This window comes from Amblyomma maculatum, chromosome 10 (genome assembly GCF_055883805.1).
Source record: "Amblyomma maculatum isolate TAMU_Amacu chromosome 10, ASM5588380v1, whole genome shotgun sequence".
NCBI lineage: Eukaryota > Metazoa > Arthropoda > Arachnida > Ixodida > Ixodidae > Amblyomma > Amblyomma maculatum.
Window position 1 is genome coordinate 18,270,148 of NC_139353.1, and position 22,759 is coordinate 18,292,906.

Consider the following 22,759-nt stretch of genomic DNA (forward strand, 5'->3'; position numbering starts at 1 on the left):
GCACTGCGAGACCGAGAACTGCGTTAGAGATTACATAAGCTTTTGAACTTGGCCGCTAGGCGCTTTTGCGCAAGCGAGTGGGCGCGTCGTGTTTTTACGGAGGATGTTGAGTTGAACGTCTTTCGTTGTGCCAAGTTTGTTCGACAATTCTTTCTCAAAAGTGGTGGATTGCCAGTGAGTCGCGAAGGTTCTGTGTATCACACATAAACAATGGTCAACGACGTAGCGTTGTTCGTGTTCTCGCTATTCGACACTGGAGCTCTGTTGTTCCTCACCGTTTACGTTGTATCCTTTTGAGTTGCCGGCTTAGTGCATGCCACTTTCTCGGCTGACCGCACTATTTCGCTCTTTACTTGGAAGTCTGCGTTTTCAACTCCGGCAATTGTTGACACTCCCATTCGTTACAGGGTGGAGAGCATTTTGGGCGGCATTTGCTAAGGGATTCTCTGATACGAATTTGCCGGCGGTCGCCTTGTTGCATTTGTAATTCTGAAATAACGAAACGAAAATTTTTTTTTTTTTTTGTGCCTATATATCTGCTCTGCTAATCCAGTTAACGCGACAGTGTTACGATGCTTGTTTGCGGATTTAGTGCTCACCGAGTTTCCTTATCTGAAGCACAGGTGATTACACTGTCCGATTTAGAATGTGACTACCTCAACGCACAACAATGTTGTTCCAAGCTAAATGGGGTAAGTAACATATCATATCCGTATATATAGATAAGAATGAGCTGACATGCCACGTTCTATTGGGAATAGTGGCCACATTTGCGTTTAAATGCTCACGAGAAGAAAACATTGTTGTTGTTTTTTTAATTGCAAAAACATGTGCTTTCGAAGGTATGCGGACTATTCAGCTTCACTTTGTTTCTGTGAATAGTTACTGGAACTGAAATAAGAAGCATGTTTGCTTACAAAAATGGGAAAATTCTAGGTTAACAGGTATGCCTAAGTCTTCTTTACCAGCCTGAATCCAGATATGCTGCCTACAAATTCACTTTCACCGAATTTCACCTGTAAGCGAGCGTTGTTCTAGTTACAACCACTGAGTAAGGGCAGTTTCAGGATTCTTGTGGGCTACATCGGTTGAATTCCTTGCATACACAGAAGCAATCTTGCACAGACGTGCGACAGCGAGCAGTTTTGGGCATCAGTACATTAAGTGATCAATGCATGCATGTTACTCAGTCCAAGGTCTGGTCATCACAACAAAAAACGAATGATATACAGTTCTGTATGGCTTTGTGCAATACTGGGCACATGTGTGAATGCTGTTGCGCACAAGTCATGTGCTCCCAGCGCCGCATTCTGACATGCACCTGTGAATTCAGTCGCATTATTTCACCCCCACTTGCTTTGACCACACTTGCACAAGCTGCCTCCATACAGTATACGGTAACATTTACAGTATGCATGGTTCCATCAGCTGTAACAGGCTGTAAAACTTGTAGTTAATTCTTGTCCCCTTTCAAGAGTGAGTCTTGCATGCCCAAGATCAATATCGAACCCTGCCTGTTGTCAAACAAGCAGCTCGGTTCCCAGAGGAGGTGTTTGGAAGGTTTGCAGTGGGTACCAGCCGTTAGCTGTTGCCTGCTGTTTTCACGACAGCTGCAAACTTGCGATCTCTTGGCAGTCCATTGTTTCGGCCTTTTGTCCTGGTGATGCTTGATTCTTCAATAGCGCACTCTTTCCCTTTTGTTACATTGTCGCTTGACGGGCAGTGCCATGTGTTGCATTCTCCTTTTGTACTAAGGCTCCTCCTTTTTTAGTGATGACGTAATGCTTGCCTTTGGTGACACCTGCTCTGTGTGTCTCACACTTTGAGATTGTAAGCACGTCTGCACATTCTCTCTCGAAGAAACTTCGTAGTGCTCCGATGGAGTCCTACAAAAGTTTGGAGTATATGGATACTATATAGCAAAGAATGAGTGAGCGTCAGCAGGCAAATGCTAATACCTAATAGCTCTGTGTGCAAAATCAGTTGGGGTGCATGGTGTTATGAATACATAGGGAATCAAATTAAGGTTAGGGCTTTGTTCACTGTGCTCAGAAATATTTTCTAATTTGTTATGTTCACAACTCTGCTTGTTGTTAATACTAGCTCTACTATGCCAGTGCAGTATCCAGGTATATTTGCCTGCTGACCGACCAAAATTCAGTTGATCTGCAAAATATTTCACTGGATTGATAACTTCATTATATGGGAGAACAAAACAATATAATAAGGCAGTGATGTGGGCAAGTTGGTGGTGATTTGCAGTTTAAGTAGGTGGAAGGACAGGTCAACATGTAGAGCAGACAAAAAGGCACCAAGTTGAAAGAATCGAGCACCGACCTGACATGAAAGACCTGACATGTAACAGAAATAGCAAAACTCGCTTATCTTTATGGTGGTAATCTGTGCAAGGAGGGGACATGTCTGTGACCACACTAACTCTATTTGAGGGTGGCTGCCGAGGCTCACGGCAGACCTGTGTTTATATATATATTTTTATTTATCTGTCGTCTCTCTTGTTTTTTTTTTTTTTTTTCCTTATTGTTTTTGCTGCCATTAGTGGGTCCTCCCAGAGGTTATTGCACAAGCCGTCCTGACAGTTCTGCTGTTTTTCGTCAACTTCCACTGGATCCTCTTTGGGCTTAATGTCCCCATGGTGGTGTGGCAGGTCTACAAGTGAGTCTGCCAAATTGGCTACTTTTCAGAAATTCTTCTTCTGACATGCAAAAAAAAAAAGAAGAAATAGAGAAAGAAGTCTTGTCAAGAACATGTGGCTTTGAAAGCTCCAGTTCTGTGAAGCCTTGTGACCCCTTTTCTGTGAATCAGGAGTTCTTTAAAATGTTTGTGTGTAATAACTGGAGGGAGATACAAAGTTGCATGCATTAGTAAGTTCACTTTGCAGCCATGCTTACCAGTAAAGGCAGTACTCTACAGTGCAGTAATTAACCATGGTGTTCATTTCAAATGTAGTCGGATGCATGGTGCGATGTGATGCTTCTTATAATGCAACTTGTTTTGTTGGCATTGTTGTCAGCAAAAGGCCACTGGTAGTTTCCGGGTTGATGTCATTGTTATTTATCGTTAGCGTCTGTATGAAATCCGCCTGCTCAGCTGTGAAGGTTATTTGTGTTGTTGTGTGCTGTGCTTTTTTGCTACGACACCAATGCAGTGCTACTCTTCAGCTGCATGAATGAAATAAAAAATTAACATCATGATTAAAACTTTCAGCACATAATTTTGTAACGAGCATAATGGAAATTATATGAAAAATCTAGGCCTTACAACGTTTTCATACACTGAATGATTACTTGCAAACCGGAATAGTATGCTGGCTAGCAATACAGTGCATAAAGCAAAACAAGAACATGGAGATGAAATATTTGGTAAATGTTTACTACAGTAACTGCACAAAATATATTGAAGGTAATGCAGGTTTATTAATGGCTGATAACTACGCTAATGTTCTGTGCTATATTGTGTAGCAGTTGTTAGTCAGATTTATCAGCATGCATTCCTTGCATGTCTTTGCCATCTGCGTTTCTTATCTTCCCATCACAGCAATGGAGCTTAAATCATTGAAAGAAAAACTACTGTGTTGGGGAAACCTGGTTGCCATTTTCCTACGAATAATAATAATAATAATAATAATAATAATAATAATAATAATAATAATAATAATAATAATAATAATTGGTTCACAGAAAAGTAAAGGTGCAATGTCTGTTACACTTGTTTTGTGGACACCTGAACCTCGCCATAAGGGAAAGGGAGAAGGTGGGAATGAAAGTGGAAAGACATAGAGACCATAGTGGAGGGCTACTGAGTAACTTTGATCACCTGGGGTTCTTTAACGTGCACTGACATTGCACAGCACACAGATGCTTCTCAGTTTCACCTCTACCCTTAAACGTCATCTCTCCATTCTGTGCAGATACCTGTCAGTTCCAGATTGCAACTTTGGGGTGTACGACCCAACCGAGATCCACAACAGGGGCAACCTCAAGCGGCATCTGCGGGACTCTATGATCCGCCTGGCATTCTATCTCCTCTTCTTCTTTATTTACCTCTACTGGTGGGTGCCAGGCCTCACTCTGCTACTCTTCTTGTGTGTGTCCGGTGCATACACTTGGCTAAGGGTCAGAACAGTTCCTCTGCGTCACATGCGACTCATATTTCATTGGAGAAGTAATGCTCTTACCTAATTCATTCACTTGTTGATACGCATTCACAAAATCAATGCTCCATGTTTTGCAAATTAATTTAGAAAAATTGTTGCTTAAGTAGGCCTAGCCCTTTCAGCCCTACACATTTTGTGTTTGCATGAAATTTCTTTTAGTGGCTTATTGAACTTTGTATTCTTTTTTTTTTTTATGAACCAAAAGCCATAGAAAGCAAGAATAATATCCCGATGTATGCATTGGTTCTCAGTATGCGTACGTAAATTTGACTGGGTGTTCACTTCTGCAAGGACCACTACTGTTACTTCGCAGTGCAAAATTTGGAAAAACAAACAAACAAAAAGCCTAAAAAAATTAACGAACGAGCAGTTGTTTCTCATAATTTTTTATCGGGGATCGTATTGCCTTTCTTTTGGCTTCTGCTTTATGGTACTCCATGTTATGGGGATAGAAAGTGCCTACTGCTTTGCAAAAGAAGTTGGTTTCCAGTTGAAAAGGGCCCTCAGTTCAGGACTTCTCTACTTTTGCTGCCTGATTTGCTCTGTATATCAGCTACGGCAAGTTGTCCAGGGTGCTGGGAAAGTTGCGCCTAAAAGGCTATAGAGGCCGTTTGAGTACTTTGCTTTGCATGTATACTTAGAAAAGTTTGAGGTGACATATGACTAAGTGCTTTCAGAATCCATTTAAAGAGTCGGTGGACAAACCAAGGATTTCAATGGACTGTTTGCACTGGCCAAAAGTGAAATTTGTCGTAGGGATACTTGTGGGCCTACACCAGCTCCCGCTGCCAACTCTCTCAACTCTAATGCATTTTCATTTACAATTTGCGCAGCATGATCATCGCATTACTGACTTCAAACCCAGACCCGAGGCGGGAGACATACTAGGCAACATGAACCTGCTTCCTTCTTGGGCAGCTCTCAGAGACAAAAGGTGAGACAATTGGTGGAGCATTATCTCAACATGCTCTTGGAGTGATCTGTGGAAACTACTAACATATGTGAGGGCTTCCGCAGATACATCACATTCGGGAGGCACGGGGCTTCTTCCTGGTGACCTGCCAGTTAGCCAGCGGGTGCGAGCTTATCCTTGACCTCTCGCTGAGCTAGAAGAAATGCTAAAGAAAATGTTAAAGATTGGCCTTTGGCCTCGTTTCGTGGTGACCAAAACATATATTAACCCTGACAATATTTTGTGCCTTTCCAAATTCAAATCGTTATCATCATCCACGAATGCGTGCTCTTAGAGTAAACCGTAGAGATGTGGAAGTTTTCTGTGAATACAGGATGTATTTGACTTACGTACGTTTTCTACTCCAGCGTGCATTGCAACAAACTGTGAACCTTCTATGTTGTCCCGATTTATGGAGACTTTTAGCTTTTGATTTTCAGAGTGTCAGATTCAAAAGTGTATTGTAATGACCTCACATTGTTGAGCTGTACAGTGCTAAATGGTTCGGGCAGCCATGGGTTAGTAACTGTTTTTCTTCATCACGCTTAACCAGACACAATTCCTCAGTTCATTCGCATGGATTGATGCATCATATACGAGTATATCTCAAACTTTGGGAACCAGAACCAGAAAAAAAGATCTGTGAATGACTTCTCCAATGCGCCAGCTGTAATTTGACGAGTCTAGCATGCCACTCTGGATATCAGAGTGGCGGCAGTAATTCTGCACGGGTTCACAAAAACCTATTGGCACTGCTATTGCACGCAAAGAGGCGCTCTTGTAGCTTTCTTTGGTATGTGAAGTGCTTTTCAGAGGCATCACAGTCACATGCTGCTGCTCAATTTTCGGACGCTTTCATGCAAGAAATGGTGGCTCACTTAAACAATACCGAGAGCATTCAGTGATGTTCACGTTGCAGGACTGCTAGTATGGCCATGCGACTGGAAGTTTTGTTTTCAAGATGAGGACACGAAAGTGTGCTGTCAGTATGATGATGGTTCACTGCAGTTTCATGCTTCGCTTCGCAACCTTACCTGATGAACACTTCATGCAGCCCTCTTCAAATAGGCGGCATTTGTGAAGGCCTCTTGCACAGTGGCAGCTACTGCCATTATTTGTGAAGGCAGTCGGAATACGGGACTTTCTGTAGTAATGTAATTGGAGTAATTGCCTTACTTCTTTTTCTGCCTTTGCAGCTGGGTTTGGGTTTCACTGTGACTTGCATATTAATCAACTCCCGAGTTTGGAAAGCGTGATTTTGAAAGTAAAGAAAGAAACAGTTGCCATGTTTGCAAGCGAATATAATAATTCACAGGAAAGGTAGCGCGAGTGTAAAATTTATTCAAGGTTAGTCATATAAGAATGCAACTGGCTGCGATCTTGGTGCCACAAACTTGCTGTTGTCTGTGGTTATCTTGTCAGTTAGGCTTGAGCGACCGTCTGGGCATCGCAAACTCTCGCTGAAACCATAGCGTGGCTTCTTGCATTTCCCATCTTCTCCTCATGTGCGCATCACGTTGATGCCTTTGCAGTCCAGCAAGAAATTACTCTGCGGGTTCCTTTGAAGCATGCAGATTCAGTAATACATGAGCTTGCTGTTTCTTTGGCTATAATTATTTGAAAGTGTGATGCTCGCGATTATATCCCTAGTATAAAAAAAAAACAAAGGTCATGAGGAATTTGTATATTTATTACTATAATTAGTTTTGCATGTCTCACGTTACTGACATGTGAGTTTTATTCGTGCCGCAGTGATTTGTGGCCTTAATTTCAAATTTATCAGCTTTGGTTTCAATTACGTATGAATGCATGATGCCTGCAAGCGGTGAAAATAGTGTACTTCTGTGGTGAGTGCTGTAAAACAGTGTGTTCTGGTGTTCAGTGTTGTATGTATAAGACCAGTGCTATAAAATCCATGCGCAGGAGTGTTCATCCTCTCGGCCCTGCAGAGGACACTTCCGTTCCAAGAGGCAGATGGTTCGTCCTTGCCACGCCAAGTCTGTGACCTCTGCTGGGCTCAGGATAAGCAACGAACGAAGCTGGTCATTGAAACTGTTGGCAATACTCGCATTTCGTTTCACACCAAATTGCACTCTCTCTCTTTCTCCATTCTGTGCATCCATGTTCTCCATCACTTTGAACGTACTCGTCATTACTAACGAAAAAAAAAAAAAAAAGAAAAGAAAAAAAAAAAGCCTTTCTTGAACCTTTTCACCCAAGGCAGCTTCGGCTTGGCTTCCAGGTACTGCGACCTTAATGCGACTATGCTCGTTTGCACGCAGTCAAGACAAAAACCTTTTTGGGAGTTACTCCAATATTAACTGCGGTTAGCAAGTTAATCGGGTAACATTTGGTACGCTCTATTGACAACTCTGAAGAGTGCTTTTCTCGGCAAGTACTAGCTTCTGTCTTGATTTTCGCCCGTGTCTACGACTGTGGCGAAAATTGGAAGATGGCAAACTGCTCACAACCCAGTTTCTTCCATATTTACTCCCATTGGTTCATTACTCCTTTATTCCAAATTACTGCCATATTTCTAGTGCACTACACCTTTGATGTTTTCTCTTAACACATCGCACTAACAAGCACATTCTAAGAAAGCATTAACTTTTATAAGACTAGCGACATTGATACGCATGTATGAGAGCTGCTTGAGCTGGTTGTCTGAGATGACACGTCGGAAATCTGCTTGTAACACGTGCTATTACTTGCCGTCACATTCTGTGCTTTGTGGGCATTGGTATGATAATACCTGAATGGAAAAAAACCGCACATGCCAAAAAAGATGACAGTGATATTTTTTTTGTGAAAGTCTAAGGTAAAGGGTCATGTTGTCTAGTAAACGTCTCAAGTCTTGTCTTGCTCCAGTTTTCAGTACTGATCATGTTCCTTGAAGCATTACATTTGGTCACCTCAGCCTGTAACACCTCTGTATTGAAATATAGGCCAAATAGGCTTGCTGGTTGCCACTTTCTATTCTTTTACAAGGATGCTAACTCTAGAGAATTAATCTATTTATTCGTACATGTTGTGGGGAGGGGGTGGATGACAGCAGTTTTTTGTAAAGATTGAGGGCTTCAATTGCTAGGGTTTTTCATTTTTGTCTTGGTGCTGTTTTTCTTAGCTATATTGATTTAATTGTTCAACTTTTTGGGGGGGTCATGCACCTAAATTTTTCACTACTACTTGTACAGTTATGGAAGTGCTAAGTTGTGAATGTGTCGTTTTTAGCTATAAGATATTGAGGAATGAAATAGGCAAGTAGTGAATATAACTGTGATGTGTGAGAGTTCTTGTCCTAGATATCTCAAAAGTTTTGCATGTGTGTATGACCCTGCCGTGATGCATTTGTCTTGTCACAGGCAAATGTATATTCTTTAGATTACAGCAAGCTGGGATCACTCAGCTGTATGAAATAGTGTATTTTTACCGCAGTTAGTTAGCAAGCCATGCCCTTTCTTGGGGAATTTAGCACGGAATCTTGCCAGGTTTTTGTAGTTGCAGTTTCCAACACTTTGTATTAAGCGGTGGTACAAACTTTGGTTAGTATGAGCTGACTTTAACTGCTGGAAGCCTGTTACTCATCAGCATTTACGTATCAGCTGGTAGTAGCTGGTGTCAATCGCTTAGTGCTAGCACCAAGTCCACTCAGTCTGTGCTGTATTCATGTGTGTTGGAATGAGCCCATTTTCATACTGGTTCGGAATGCATGTATAATGGCACTGCATTTACATTGTACTGGTTTGATGTGTGTGGTTGTAGCAGTTTCTGCTAGTCAAGGCACGAAAATTTACTTAAATGCATGCCATTTGCAGCTGAGCCATGCGCTTCCACAAGTAACAGCAGTTTTGTTTGGCTAGGGCTCCGCTGCATGCCATTTCACTCTTCTGAAGCAGACCTCGGTCATTGCTGGCATTTTTGGCCATGGTTAATGCTTTCCTACCTCACAACCATTATCAATCTAGGCACAGTTTTTTGTGTGAAGCTGATTTTGCGACGCCCATCATTGCATGCTAACAATTAAGGTAGATGCACAAGCCATCTAGATATGCACTACTTACTTTTGGTCACACATTTCCATTCATCCGCTGCATGTGGTTGTTACTCGACGTAGAGGCATGGTCAGCGGCTTTAGAAGACTTTCACTCTTCGCTGTGTTTGCTGCCGTTGCCTTTGTGCGCTCTACTTAATAATCACTTTATTTGACATGGTGTCGGTGTCTTGGATGGTCTTTATTTGCCTGAATGTTTCGCACCATTTCAAGGTGCATGCATTTGAACCTACTTACTTCTAGGGCCTCTTATTTGTTCCTCTTGAAATTGTTCTGCCTTTTTTATGGTTTCTGGTTTCATTGTCTATTTGTTCTGTGTCTGTTGTTGAGATAGTTTGAGATTGCATCACTTGCCTGTGTTGATTTAAACTTGTGACCCTTAAGTATCGATATGGCACTCTTGCTTGTGCAGTGTTGCCAGTAGTTGAATTTTGAAATTTCTGTGCATTTTTGTCTAGTTAGAGGCAAGTCATGTGAGTTTTTAGTAAAGTTTGTTCTTTAACTGATACGAGCGTTGACGTGAGTATGCTTTTCTCATTTTTATTGTCATAGAATGCATTTGCAGCTCGCTTTGCAGTCTGTAAATGGGCACAGTTTTCTGCACATTTATTATATTAAAAACCTTTAATTGCTTGTAAAAGTGGTATTGGTGCCAGCAGATGCGAATTGACACTATCTGTAGTATTGCCTCGCATATTTATGGATGCTGATTGTGGAACTTGGCTTATAAAAGACTAGGTGTTTGAAAAAAGTATCGATTCCATTGAGGTTGTGGGATGTGGTTGTGAATCAATAGTGGGAGGTTTGAGGTGGTGGTACCCAAAATGCATGACATTGCGAAGAGAGTCGAATCAAGGGGCAAAATGACGGCATTCCAGCAGCTGATACTGATGTTTATGAAACCATTGTGGATAGCACAGAGAAGTATTTTGTGCAAGCCACTTGTTTTTAAAGTCGCATCTTGACCCCGAAATCAAGTAAACGTCTCAAGCTAACATTTCCTCTACTCCTACGTGAAGCACGTTAGTCCAGCTTGGTTTAAATATAGTGAGACTGCCATGATCAAGTAACTTCCAGCTACCTGTTTGCTCATCCTGGCAACACTAATTGTCTTAACCTTGCTTTGCATTGGGAAAACCTCATTGTTTCGTGCGACTAGCGAACTTGTGCCCTGCACTGCAGCTTTTTGCAATGAAGATATGCTTCACCAGGACCAGAGGTGATATTGTTCAATGATTATAGAGGCTTTCTCTGCCTTTAGTCTCCCTGCACAAGATGTGTCTTGCAAAGTGGCACGTAAGTTTTGGTAGTCTCAACGTGTTTCATGGGTTTTCTCACTCGGTATGCCAAACCTTTGACGTGGTTGTAGTTGTGCAAGAGGTTTGGACTTGTCCCAGTAGGTTGCATATGTTATAAGTGCAGATGTTCTCGGCACGTAATTCCCGTTTAGTGTCTGATCTTGTGCGTCGACGTGACATGTTTCTTCAGTCTACTGTATGTGTGTTCAGTGAAGTGGCTGCTGTGTGATCAAATCTATTGAGGTGCGGTCATGGACGTATTGGTGCAGCCATGCAGAACCCTTCTGCGCTGTCTTTGTGTGTACGTGTGCTTGTGGTCCCGAGAATAAACTTTTTTTTTTCTTAGATTTGTATTTGTGCGCGTTGCAACTGCCATCAGTGAGTCCTGGCTCCATGCTATGGATTTAACAGTGCCGAAGTTGAGCTGTAAGGAAAACATTGAAGCAGTCGAGTAAAAAAGAAAAGTATTATTCCGTCATGATCAAGTCATCTGCACATTTCAAATGTTGGCTGGTATGCATCACTGTTTTTAACAATCGACTTTCCAGAAACTTCATGGCAAACGTGATCCTTTAGGGCACTGTTGCCTACATCGCGTACAGTCATGGACGAACGTTTGCAAGATGTTGATGCACTGAAAACAATTTACTTCTGTGTTGCCTCACAAGCCATTTGGGTGACATTTGTTCTAGAAGATGGACATACCTGACCATTTGTACTTCTATCGTGTAATTGAATTTTTTTGCTTGATTGTGAAGACGTGCATTTTTTTGTTGCGAACCCACTTCCAACAAAATTTTCAATTTTGTTGGACGGCACATCAGTTGTTTCTCAAAAATAACATTGCATGATGGAACAGCCCCGCCGCGGTGGTGCAGTGGTAAGACCCCCACTACTGTGCTGGAGTACCCGGGTTCGGTCTTGACCGCTGGTGGCTGCGTTTCGATGGAGGCGAAACGAAGATTCGTCCATGTGCTGTGCAATGTCAGCCACATTAAAGATTCCTAGGTGGTCGAAATTACTATGTAGCCCTCCACTACGGCTCCTCTTTCTCTCTTTCCACTTTCACTCCCACCTTCTTCCCTTCCCTTATTGCGTGGTTCAGGTGTCCACAGAAACAAGTGTGACTGATACTGTGCTTTTCCCTTCCTGTGTATCAATAATAGTAATAATTATTATTATTGATGAAACATAATTGGCTCTCTGAAATATAATGTTGCATTTTGCTCAAGCAGACAGGGCAACTTGAGTTATTAACTGTGCATTGTGTATTTTAGGCTTGCTGCAATATGTAGCAGACGTAGCAGGAGACATTGGTTAGTGTCATGGTCAATGTTTACTGTGCAGCACCATTACAGTGCACAACTCGCACAATTGCAAAGACAAGCCACAGACATAAGCATTTTGGTGAGTGATGCAAGAAAAGAATACTTTTCACTTCGTCACCTTTAGTTAAAAATGGACATACACAAACAGAGAATTCTTACTGCAGTCGCTTACATACGTATTGAAAGCTCGTATCTTGCCTGTGTAGCGTTCCAAAAAGAATAAATGGTACATATCAAAAGAAGACAAATATAATTTTGATTCATTTTTACGACAGTATACAGCTGTTCAGATTTTCCCCAAATATCTTTGTTGCTGGGAGACATGTGAATAGAGCATGGCATTTTAAGCCATTATAATGCCGTCTGATGTGGTGAAAGGGGTGCGCCTTTTAAGCTTGTTCTTAAGGAATCCCAACCATCAGTTTGAATAACCTGGCAGTTAAAACTGTTAGGAAGTGACAAAGCGCATTAAGTAAAATGTGCGTATTTTAGTTAGTGCATTGTGGCCGTTTTATGATGTTTGGTGCAAATCAAGCGGAGCCATTTAACCCCATAGGGTGTCTCTACAAGAAGCTCGGTATATTTAGACATGTTTGCTGAAATCGCCTTCTATGATCATCCCGAACCAGCACTTGCACCCTTGCATACGAAGTGTGACAAAAAAAAAGATTGGTCCAATAAATTATCGTACTTGCAGAATCAGTTTTCTTCAAAGTAGTCGCCTTCAGCATTCACACACTTCTGCATTCGGTGCTGCCACTGCTGGTAACAGTTCTAGAACGAGGTTTTTGAGAGGCAATTCAGGAGACTCTCAGTTTTTGCCTGAACCTCTTAAACTGAGGTAAAATGGGTTCCCTTTAAGCCAGATATAACCTTAGGAAATAAAAGAAAAGTCGCATGGAGCCAAATCCGGTGATTAAGGAGTATGCTCCATCACAGTAATGTTTTTGCTGCTCAGAAACTGCTTGACAGATTGGGCTGTGTGAGCGTGTGCATTGTCCTGCGTGGAACAGGCATCCATCACTCCCCAACTGTATCCTTTTTTCTTTCCCTAATTTTTTCACGAACTCTTTTTAGTACTTCAATGCAGTAGTGTTGATTAAAAGTCTGACCACTGAAAACCCCCTCAATCATTGCAATTCCACTCTTTTCAAGCTACACACTTAGTCTCGTTTCTTTTGTGTCACAAGCGTCCCATACCTGCCACTACATCCGGTTCTGTGCACCCCTGACAATACTTTGCTCATCTGTGCATTTATCAACGATTTACCACAGAAACAAAAGAATGCTTCATTAAGAAGCTACCTGACATGTGGTCAACATAGCGTAGCCCATACTCCAACAATTGGTAAAAGAAATAGTAGCAAGTTCAATTCAAAGGGTCTTATAATTTCAAGTGTGCGTATCTACATCTTTTCATGTGCTCCCACAGTTGATGCGTATAAACAATGGCTCCGCGCATTTGTTCCTTCCCTCGAGTCCATCATATGGTAGGTTTGCGGCTAGGCAGTAATGACTGTGAATGATTACGGGTGTGTTCATGCACTGTCAAAAGCTCTCAACCGTTCTAGCACATTCTGCACGTTGGTCTCTGCCACTGTTCCGTTGCTGACCATCTGCTGCAGTATGAGGTGAAGCTTGTAGAACTCTGCGACAATCTGGTGTTGTGTGCAGTCAAGGCTTGTTTGAGAGGTGCATGTTCACCGTTCAAAACAGTGCGGAAGACTTTTAGGCAGCAACAGAAAAGTAAACTGTAGCCACATCTTTCAGCTACTCAGTCATCCAGCTCGTACACCTCGAGAACATGAAATTACAAAAAGCAACACTGGCTTCTTAGGAACTGCAGCAAAGCATTGTGTTACTGAAGATCAATAGTATCATACAGCCAGAACAGCAGCTTGGGTTTTTCGATGTACAATCTTATGGCAACAGTGCACAACACTGATGTGAACATGAGGATAGAAGATTACACAATGAGCGGTGTTGAAACTCTGTGCGTCTTCTCTCCTTGTGTTGCTGTGTCTATGTTGTGTGTTGTTGCCATAAGAGCATCAGTATGTATAATGAACATACAGATTCTTATGAGACCGACATGGCGCTGTCAGTTGCAATTGTCCGTACCCTTTGCCGGCTACTGCCCAAAGCTGGTAAACTAGTTCTACATATAACGTGCTTCATTATAACAGTTTTCGAAGCAAGAAAAACAGTTGAACCACAGTACATAACGTGTTTCACGGTGGTGAATTTTAGGAAAAAACCTAGTACTATTTAAGACTCGTTGGAAAAGGCCATTTCGTTGGATAAGGATACTTTCTTTTCAGTCTGGAAGAGCAAATTGAAAGAGTGATTGAGAATGACTATTGCACGATATAGTTTTGCAAAGTTGCACGAGGTGACACCACTTACCACTCCCGAGAAGTAGGCATCCAGGACTTGAACAAATGCACGCACAAACTCGTACACCGCGAGATTGTTCTGAAAAAACAACAACAAAAACAATGCATTTCACATGTGCAGCTTAATGCATGTAAATAAGGCATTGCTTTGAATATGTATTCCACTATTATGTTTTATGAGTAGTGCCTATTCATGCCACATCCCTGTTGGTCTAATCTGAAATAAGAGGAGACAATGATATGCTTACACAGGTTAAATCTTTTCACGATGTCGCAAAATGCATTCGCATCTTAGTTTTGTTAAGCCACACCTTAATTTATCATGGAATATGGCTGCACATATAAACTAACCAAAACTCTGCAAAACACTTGGCATAAATTAACCTGCTTCATTTATACTTTCCGCGGAAAAGTTAGTGATACGGCAAAAATATATCCATATATGTCTTTTTTCTTTAGCATTTGCTTTTCTTATAGTTCATTCCCTAGTGAATTCAACCGCGCTTTCTCCTGTAACCAAATGTAACAGTTGACTAAAGAAAAAAAAGGCAGTGATTTAGCTCTGGTTAAACCTAGTTAAGTTGCGAAAGTAACAGCTGCATGGCTATGCTTAGGATAGCTTAGGCTACAAACTGAGAAGCGGCCGGGCTCTCCTCCATGGTCGATTCTGGCCGCGCTCGCTGGACTGCATTTTGCGCTTGTCGCTAGCACGGTGAAAGCCGTAGCGGAACCGGTTTTTCTGCGCAAAATGCAGTCCAGCGAGTACTATGGCAGCGCCCAGCGACCACTTATTGAAAAGGTGAATGCACACAAGACGCACACTCTTCTCCGAACAATCGACGGAGAGTTATGCCCAGCTGGCGCCGGCTGTGGTTATGACGTCACTTCTCCGGCATCGGCGAAGCGCGGCCGCGACGGCAGCTCCAACATGCTCCGACACTCCAGCTGCTGCCTCTGACGTCACGCGGCTCCTCGCGCATGCGCAGCATGGCCCACGCTGTGCCACGCGAAATGGCTAGACTACTAACATAGTGTTGCTTTCGCAACAAAAGCAAGTTGTCTGCCGTAGCTACGCCATAGCCAACCGCGTGCAATTAGAAAGAGTTACCTCGTCGTCATCCGTGCCAATGATGAAAATGAGCTGTCCTATCCGGCGGTACACGATGTTGAAACCGTCGTGCAGAAAGAATGAGCACTACAAACGAAATTCAGAAAGCACAAACATGTTTTTAGCCTTTCTTCATGTCTAATACTTCAACGGTTCTGTGGTGAGCTGGTTGTTTAAATTTGCAGTTGCGAATTGTGTTCCTGAAGCACGAGAAGAAATTGTGCTACAAAACATGGCCCGGCAAAGCATAGACCATGGTATATGCTTTGCCAGACCATGTTTTGTAGCTTTTCTCATGAAAGCTCTTCCAATGTATATGCGTGCCAGCAGCTGCGACATCAATGCACTAACCATAGTTTGTTTTAGGAAATATGGGTTGGTAATGTACACCCATGCAAAATGTTGTGATGCCCCCCCCCCCCCCCAAAAAAAAAAAAAAAAAAAGAAAGAAAGTAATTCTGCAAAATTCCAGGGAGCTAATACAGGTGCTAACGATACAGCTAAGGTACAAATTGATTATATATTGGGCCGGGGGTTGCAATACCATACGATAATGTTTTATTCAAATAACTTATTACAAGACATACGGGGCCTGCAAAGGGAAAAAGAAAACTGCAGATAGGTCAGCTTGACAAAAGCCTCTCATTTCCTGCATGTTCTAATTAAGGCAAACAGAAATATAAGGAGAAGCATCTTGGTTACAGTATGCAAATAAATAACACGAAAATATGATGTAAACATTGTGTTATAAGCGACAGGATCTGCAATAAAAAAAAAAAAAACGCAATGAAAGTGTAAAATAAATCTGTCAAGAAGGGTAAAGGTTAAATTTTGAGCAAGTCACGTAATGTACCAAATGTAATGTTCCCAGGTTTTGTAGTCGCCTGGTATAAAATTAATTGGCATTCTAAACGATACTCACGCAATTCTGATTTCTGGAAAGGCACTTCTGAATAAGCGCGCTTTCCAGCGAAGGGCGTTTCGCCTTGTCGACTGGATAAAAGTAGTAGGCGTAGCGAAGTCGCTGTTCGTAGTTAGCGATCAGCAGGAACTTGTACATATCTCCAGCTTGCGTGTGGAGGCTAGAGATAAGGGAAAAAAAAGCAACGCTTATTAAGATATTCTGCGCAGGCGTTCCACATTAACGACCCCTTGATTGTTCTCCTGACAAGCTGTTTTCACAGCAAGCTGAATGTTAGCGGGGCAAAGCGCACTTTCAGGATGACTGATCTTGTATACGCACGGCGTCGTGTTCGCCAAACGGCGATACGCACAACTTGGTCTGCGAGATCAATAAAAACCCGTAAGTTTGCGCAAGTCGAGGGGACTTGACCAATTTGAATTCAGATCGTAGCTTGCGATCAGCGTTTTGTTCACGTTTAGCACCGGCAATATTCGGCAGTGGTCTCATTCTTCGTCGCGTTACGTGCGCCATATTAAGGCCGACTTGTCTAAAATGTGCTCCTATACGTCGAAGGTATTTTTTTTTAATTAATCCTATGTAACAGCCTCGATCATGCTTGTATATATAGTTAAAATTTGAGAATGATCATGCCAGCCGCATCGTACACATTTACCGCTCCACTCCAATGCTCGAATTCGGCGAAGCTGTCAGAACTCGACCGTACTTTAAGGAAACCATCACTGCTGGACTCCGGCCTCTTGGAAATGAATGGTATGATCGAAGAAGTTCCCGAGCGCGTATCAGTAGTGATCAGTAGTGCTCGTCAAGCGTTCAAGCCCCCATATTGCGAATACAACGTCGTGCGTAGGGCAGTTTCACTTCATTTACAAGCTTTGTGAGCGCTTTCTGCTTGCTTACAGCAATTTGCTCAATCATACGGCGACAACAGAGACGTGAAATAAGAGGTCACGGATGATAATGCTACCACGTACGTTTGAAATGAGCGCGGCAGTGGTCAGGTGTTTATCAAGATAAATAGCCCAAAAAAGGCTGGTGTAGCACCAGTAGCACTGTCACAAAAGTGAAGTTCTTTTCGAAGTTTAGAGTCTGATGTCCACATATTCTAGCGGTACTGCAAGGTCAGTAAGGCTCAATCATGAATAAAAAACAACAAAAACATACAAGTAGATAAACAGCAGTATTGCCTGAATAAGTGTATTAAACAGCGTCACCAAACAGCAGCAAGTAGAACGACGGTAGCGCCCGCTGCGCCATCTCTCCCCACTGGAATCAAACAGAAGTTCAGTGACGTCAACACCCAGAGGAAAATGTATCCCGGCATTCCGAGTGACGTCGTCGGCCACGGCTGGTCCATGTAAATGGCGACCATGCATTGATACACCATGGACGACGTCTCATCAACGCCGAATCACACCGGTCAGTTGGGGCCGCCGGGGGGCCCTATGGGCATGAACGCCAAGATGAGCCAGGAAGAACCGGCGCAGAGGCCCCAGTACTCCATACCCGGGATATTACACTTCATACAGCACGAGTGGGCCCGCTTCGAAATGGAGAGGGCTCAGTGGGACGTCGAACGGGCCGAGTTTCAAGTGAGTGCGACGCTTTGCCTGTTTCGCCCAGCTTCCGAACACCCCCTTGCGCGTGGCTCCGCACGCCTTGTCAGTGCCGCGTTCAGTGCTTGTGCGACCGCAGGAGTACTCACCCACGTCCCCGTCGGTTGACAGCGTCCGTGGCGTCCTACGGGCGCTCCCGGAACGCCGCTTTTTCATACAAACCGAACTGCCTTGCGCCTCTGGCAATGGCTAGCGCTGGCTTAAAAAAGCAATATGGCGCTCAGGTTTATTCCCTCCCTTAGGCCTAAAATACGCCGAGAACGGCCGAATTAGAGCACACGGCGCGTCGAAGCGCAGCAGGAGCGTGTTCGCTAGTCAGCGGCGAGCCCGTTGAGACCGACGGAACACAATCGAGGCGTTCGCCGTGCGTCCTGGAGTGCGTGCGAAGCTCGCCGTCGACGCTCCTTTGTCGGGCGCTCCGCTGGCTCGGGTACAGAGCCGGGATGAGCTTGCTCTCACGTGCGAAGCATCTCCCGCGGCTGTTTTGCTCGGGGGTGCACTTTGTGTCGCAATGTGACAGTCACACACGAACATCGCAACGTTCCTTGACGTTCGAAAATACGGAGGAGGCAGGCGACCGGACGCGCTGTCCTGCTCATCGACGGAAGCCCGTTAGCTTTCGGTCGCTGCTAGCTGTGCTTCCAAGGTTAGCGGCGTTGCGTCCGCGCCTGCTCCAGTTCTCGCTGCTTGCTTATTGTTATTTTCTTTCCACTGGTGCAGATGCCATTCCCGTCGTCGTTTAACCCTTTTAAAAGGCGCCTTGCGTGCTCTACGGCACCCGTTCTGGGCTGCGTTGCTCGTGCGGCTTTTTTATTACTGTTTCTGGCGCGCGCGCTTTCGTAGTGCCCACGATCCAGAGAGGCGATGGCCTAGACCTCGGCGCACGTCTTCTCTACCGGCGCCCACACCATCTCTCGTCTTTCACTTGCGTCGGCGGCGAAGTACGCAAGAATTCCGGCTATGCGATCTTGTTTTGGAAGACCATTCTATCGCTGCTGCCCAAAGCTTCTTGGTATTTTGATACGGTCCTAGGTTGTACTGTATGCCCTCAGTCTGCCGCCACTTGGTTGATGGTTGCGATTTCTGTAACTTATTGCGACGACACGTTGACACAGCCGTGCCACGAAGGAAGTGCGGGCTGCTTCGTCTTTTTTGTCGGAAGCGCCCAATGATGCAGCCGCAGCCTCAAATGGCTTCCTCCTCCCGCCGCCGCTTGCACTGTTGTCGTCGTCGCTTGTTCCGTTTTCGTTTATCCTCGCCGCTTCCGTGTCCCTAGCGTAGCGTGCAAAGCGTTGGGAGAGAACCGTCTCCTCGTCGGCAGGTATGCTGGAGGAAAAACGCGAGCCGCTCGCTCGCTGGAACGGCAGCCGCGACGGCGGTGGTATGGTGTGTTGATCGCGTTGTATTTTACGTTTTTGTTGTCTTGTCTCGACGTTCCTGCTGGCAGGAAACGATGTCACGAGCGGGAGGAGACGGCGGCGGGGAAGTGCATAGCTAGCTCGATTGGCTTTTGCTGCCTGCGTGATCGCGGTCCGCTTCGTGTGGCGTGTAGTGCAGCTCGGTGTTCGCAAAATGCCGCGTTGGTAGCGGACGGGTTTGCGATTTTTTTTTATTTCTTGCTCATTTTCTATCGCGTAGCGTACCATTCTTTGCTGCCGGTAACTGCATCGGGATACTACCTTCCTTCATTGGACACTGAATACGACGGCATGGCGATTTTTGTGTTTTTGCTCGCTGCCGTAATCTGCGAAACCGTGCCACCATTGTTTCGTTTTATGACAGGGATCGATTAATGTATTGAGTTTGTAGATATAATTCCTACTGCGCGCTCTAAATCACTTTGGCGCCAGCAGAACGTGAACCTATTGCAATAGAAAAATCTCATTTATTTAAACATCGTACGAGATCTAAGGCGAATAACGACACTCGCTGTGTCGGCTGCTGCGCTCGAGATAAACTGTCTTTTTTTTTTTTTTTCTGTCCAGTTCCGTTATCGTGTTTATTGTTCTTAACATGTTGGGTGCCTGTCGTAATCTCGACGGGTGGCCGCTATCTGACGACCTCGCATTCAGTTTGTTGCGCAGATAGTTGCATCCTCGATGGCCGTTCCATTGGCTACTTTTGCAGTCTTCGTTGCGCTGGTGGTACTCGGCATGTGCGCTCGCGCTCCCTGTGTGGCCCCGTTTTGCGTGGCCACCATACCGTAAGGCAGGCAAGCGCACTCTGGTTGTAGTACACTACGCCGGATCTTACGCAAGCGTCGCAATGTCCGCGATTGCAAAATCCCGCGTCGTCTTTCATCTCCGCGGTTTTAGTTTGCAGTACTGTGGTGTTGGAACATGTAGTACGGAACTGTTTGAGCCCCTCCCTCCCTCTTTCCGTCTCATTCCTGTGGCGTGCAAAAAGAAGCTGCCCTTCGACCATCATGTTCCCCCTCCCCCCCTTCTACTGCACGTCGTTTTTTTGCTTGCTGCCTTTGTGTTGGCATTTGTTGTTTGTTTGCTTTTGTTTTTGCTGCACGAAGAGCAGTCGTACGCGCGCAGTTTCGGTTTTCACGTGGGCTGGCGAAGGGTTTCCTAATGCGTGCAGGGATACGTAGTGGCTTTACATTTCTCTCTTCTTTATTGTTGCCCATGATCGCTTTCTCGCGGGAAACGAAATGCCGGTTTTTCAGCACTCGTTCTTATTGTGGCCAAAAAGAAAAAGATAAAAGGACCTTATTTCAGTATTGGTTTCGTATATTGACCGAAATTTGTTTGTTTTGTAGCCGTAGCTTCTACGTTTAGGGTGTCGTATTTATTCCAAAGGCAGACAGTTGTTTATTCCTTAGGGTTTAGCGTCCCAGAGCGACTCGGGCTATGAGGAATGCCGTAGTGGAGGGCTCCGGCAATTTCGACCTCCAGGGGTTCTTTAACGTGCACTGACATGGCGCGAGTTCTACTTGAGTTGAGGACAACCCAGAGGGCTATGGAAGGAAAAATGGTAGGGGTAACATTAAGAGATAGAAAGCGTGCAGAGTGGGTCAGAGAAATAACTCAAGTTACCGACATTCTAGTGGAAATTAAGAAGAAGAAATGGACATGGGCAGGACATGTAGTGCGAAGAGGGGATAACCGATGGTCGCTGAGGGTGACAAACTGGATTCCAAGGGAAGGAAAGCGTAGCAGGGGGCGGCAGAAAGTTAGGTGGGCGGATGAGATAAAAAAGTTCGCAGGGGTCAAGTGGATGCAGCTAGCACAGAACCGAGTTAAGTGGAGAAATATGGGAGAGGCCTTCGCCCTGCAGTGGGTATAATCAGGCTGATGATGATGATGACATGGCGCGGTGCACTGGCGCCTTGCTTTTCGCCTCCACTGAAAAGAGCGGCGGCAGGGTTTCGATCCCGCGTCCTTAGGTTCAGCACTTGATCGCCGTAACCACTTAGCCACTGCGGAGAGGCCACTTCACCCGACAGCCTTTCACTTGCACTGACAAAACGTGTCCAGTGCGGCCAGGCTCGAAACCGACTCCTTTGGCTCGGTAGCCGGGCGCTCTATCCACTGGGCCACAGCGGCCGGCAGAAGTAAGGTTGGTCATTAGTGAAGTAGTTGCAGACGTGGAGACGAACAGGCCTGTTACTCTGTTGTACGATTGGTGTGGGGCGGAGCCTGCTGTGTTGAGATCCTCGTAGACATTGGGTCAACGATCAACGCACCCGGATAGGCGTTGCTTATCGCCGTCGCGTAAGGGGCCCTTTTAGGCCGCGGCGATATTATTATTATTATTATTTTATTTATTTATTTATTTTTTTTTTGCTTGAGCGCACAATCGTGTCGTAGTGATAGGAAACTGACATTGTTGGGTGCGGTGATGGGACAGTGGTGACGGTCGGCATCACGCCAACTATCGCATTTTTCTTCTCTAATCCTGCTGCTGTGGATGGAGGCGAAGAGCAAGGCGCCCCCGTGTGCTGTGCGATGTCCGTTCACGTTAAAGAATACCAGGTGGTCCAAATTTTCGGAGCTCTCCATTACGGCGACTGTCTTAGCCTGATTCGCTTCGGGACATGAAGCTCCGTACACCAAACGAGTTTTCTTCGGGCTGTTTTTGTTCAGTTCTGGGGAACGTTTTAACAGCGCGCTGACTCTTGCCTTGACGGCATGCATAAAACTGCATCACAGCTGGTTATCTTTACTTAAAAGAAGAAAAGAAGTGAAACATTTAGCAGTGTACAACGCCGCCACTTTCAGTTTTCTTAAATTGCCAGTCAGTTTAGAAAATTGCGAACGTCCCTTCAGTCAACTCGGGCTCGTTCTTATGGAATTTAAAGAGCGATACCACCCTGTGAAGGCCTCAGGCCAGCAGTATTGATGAATAAATAAATAAAATAAATAAATAAATAAATAAAAGCCGAGGGTTGTTTGCGGAGCTGGACTTCAGCGATGCCAAGGAAAATGGATGGCACCATCAACCAGGTTCTCTGAACTGTTACCTTTTATCCTCTCTCCGTATTTGTCAGTACTGTAGGCCTGAAGTCGTTACAGGTCGCTTACAATACAAAATACAGGATAGTAGTGTTGCCAGGCTGTCAAAAAAAGTAGTGGAAGTCAAATGTGCAAGAAAATACATGGGCCAACTACGAAATAATCTAGAAAAAAAATCGGGGTGTCAACTTTCCACAGCCACAGGATGAAGCAGAAGCATTCCAACCGGCAAGAAAAAAAAACGTATCGTCATTGAATCGGTAGCTAAGTAGTCCGAACGAAAAAAAAAAAAAATCGGTGTGGATACAAATTTATGCACTGTCAGCGATTTGCTCTCCTCTATTCTGTGAAAAAAAAAAAAAAAAAAAAACGGGTACTTTTGTGTATCCGGGCTTTTCGCGTAACGGCTGTAGGGGCTAGACGAAACGTTCGTTAAACCACTGCCCCTCCC

At 44.4% G+C, this 22,759-nt stretch overlaps 3 protein-coding genes across 5 annotated transcripts in view; 2 read left to right on the plus strand and 1 right to left on the minus strand.

Annotated features, from left to right (window-relative positions):
* Nucleotides 1-64: 64 nt before the first annotated feature.
* On the plus strand, nucleotides 65-10,971 carry cnir (cornichon-like protein). Its single transcript, XM_084582103.1, has 6 exons — nucleotides 65-285; nucleotides 624-692; nucleotides 2,558-2,673; nucleotides 3,929-4,069; nucleotides 5,008-5,108; nucleotides 7,050-10,971. Exons 1-5 carry the CDS (start codon nucleotides 211-213, stop codon nucleotides 5,060-5,062), a joined length of 456 nt encoding a protein of 151 aa, XP_084438229.1. The 5' UTR covers nucleotides 65-210; the 3' UTR covers nucleotides 5,063-5,108; nucleotides 7,050-10,971.
* Nucleotides 10,972-10,974: 3 nt separating this feature from the next.
* On the minus strand, nucleotides 10,975-17,605 carry LOC146175729 (AP-4 complex subunit sigma-1-like). The gene is made up of 6 exons (XM_084582104.1): nucleotides 17,394-17,605; nucleotides 16,230-16,389; nucleotides 15,308-15,394; nucleotides 14,210-14,278; nucleotides 14,114-14,125; nucleotides 10,975-13,461 (listed from the first exon to the last, which is right to left on the minus strand). Exons 1-6 carry the CDS (start codon nucleotides 17,603-17,605, stop codon nucleotides 13,342-13,344), a joined length of 660 nt encoding a protein of 219 aa, XP_084438230.1. The 3' UTR covers nucleotides 10,975-13,341.
* A 9-nt stretch (nucleotides 17,606-17,614) lies between these two features.
* Cka (Connector of kinase to AP-1) overlaps nucleotides 17,615-22,759 on the plus strand; it is an 80,665-nt gene continuing 75,520 nt past the window's right edge. For all 3 annotated transcript variants that reach the window (XM_084582093.1, XM_084582097.1, XM_084582096.1), the window contains exon 1: nucleotides 17,615-17,821. In XM_084582093.1, coding sequence (XP_084438219.1) covers nucleotides 17,615-17,821 — 207 coding nt within the window. The remainder of the gene's footprint in view (nucleotides 17,822-22,759) is intronic.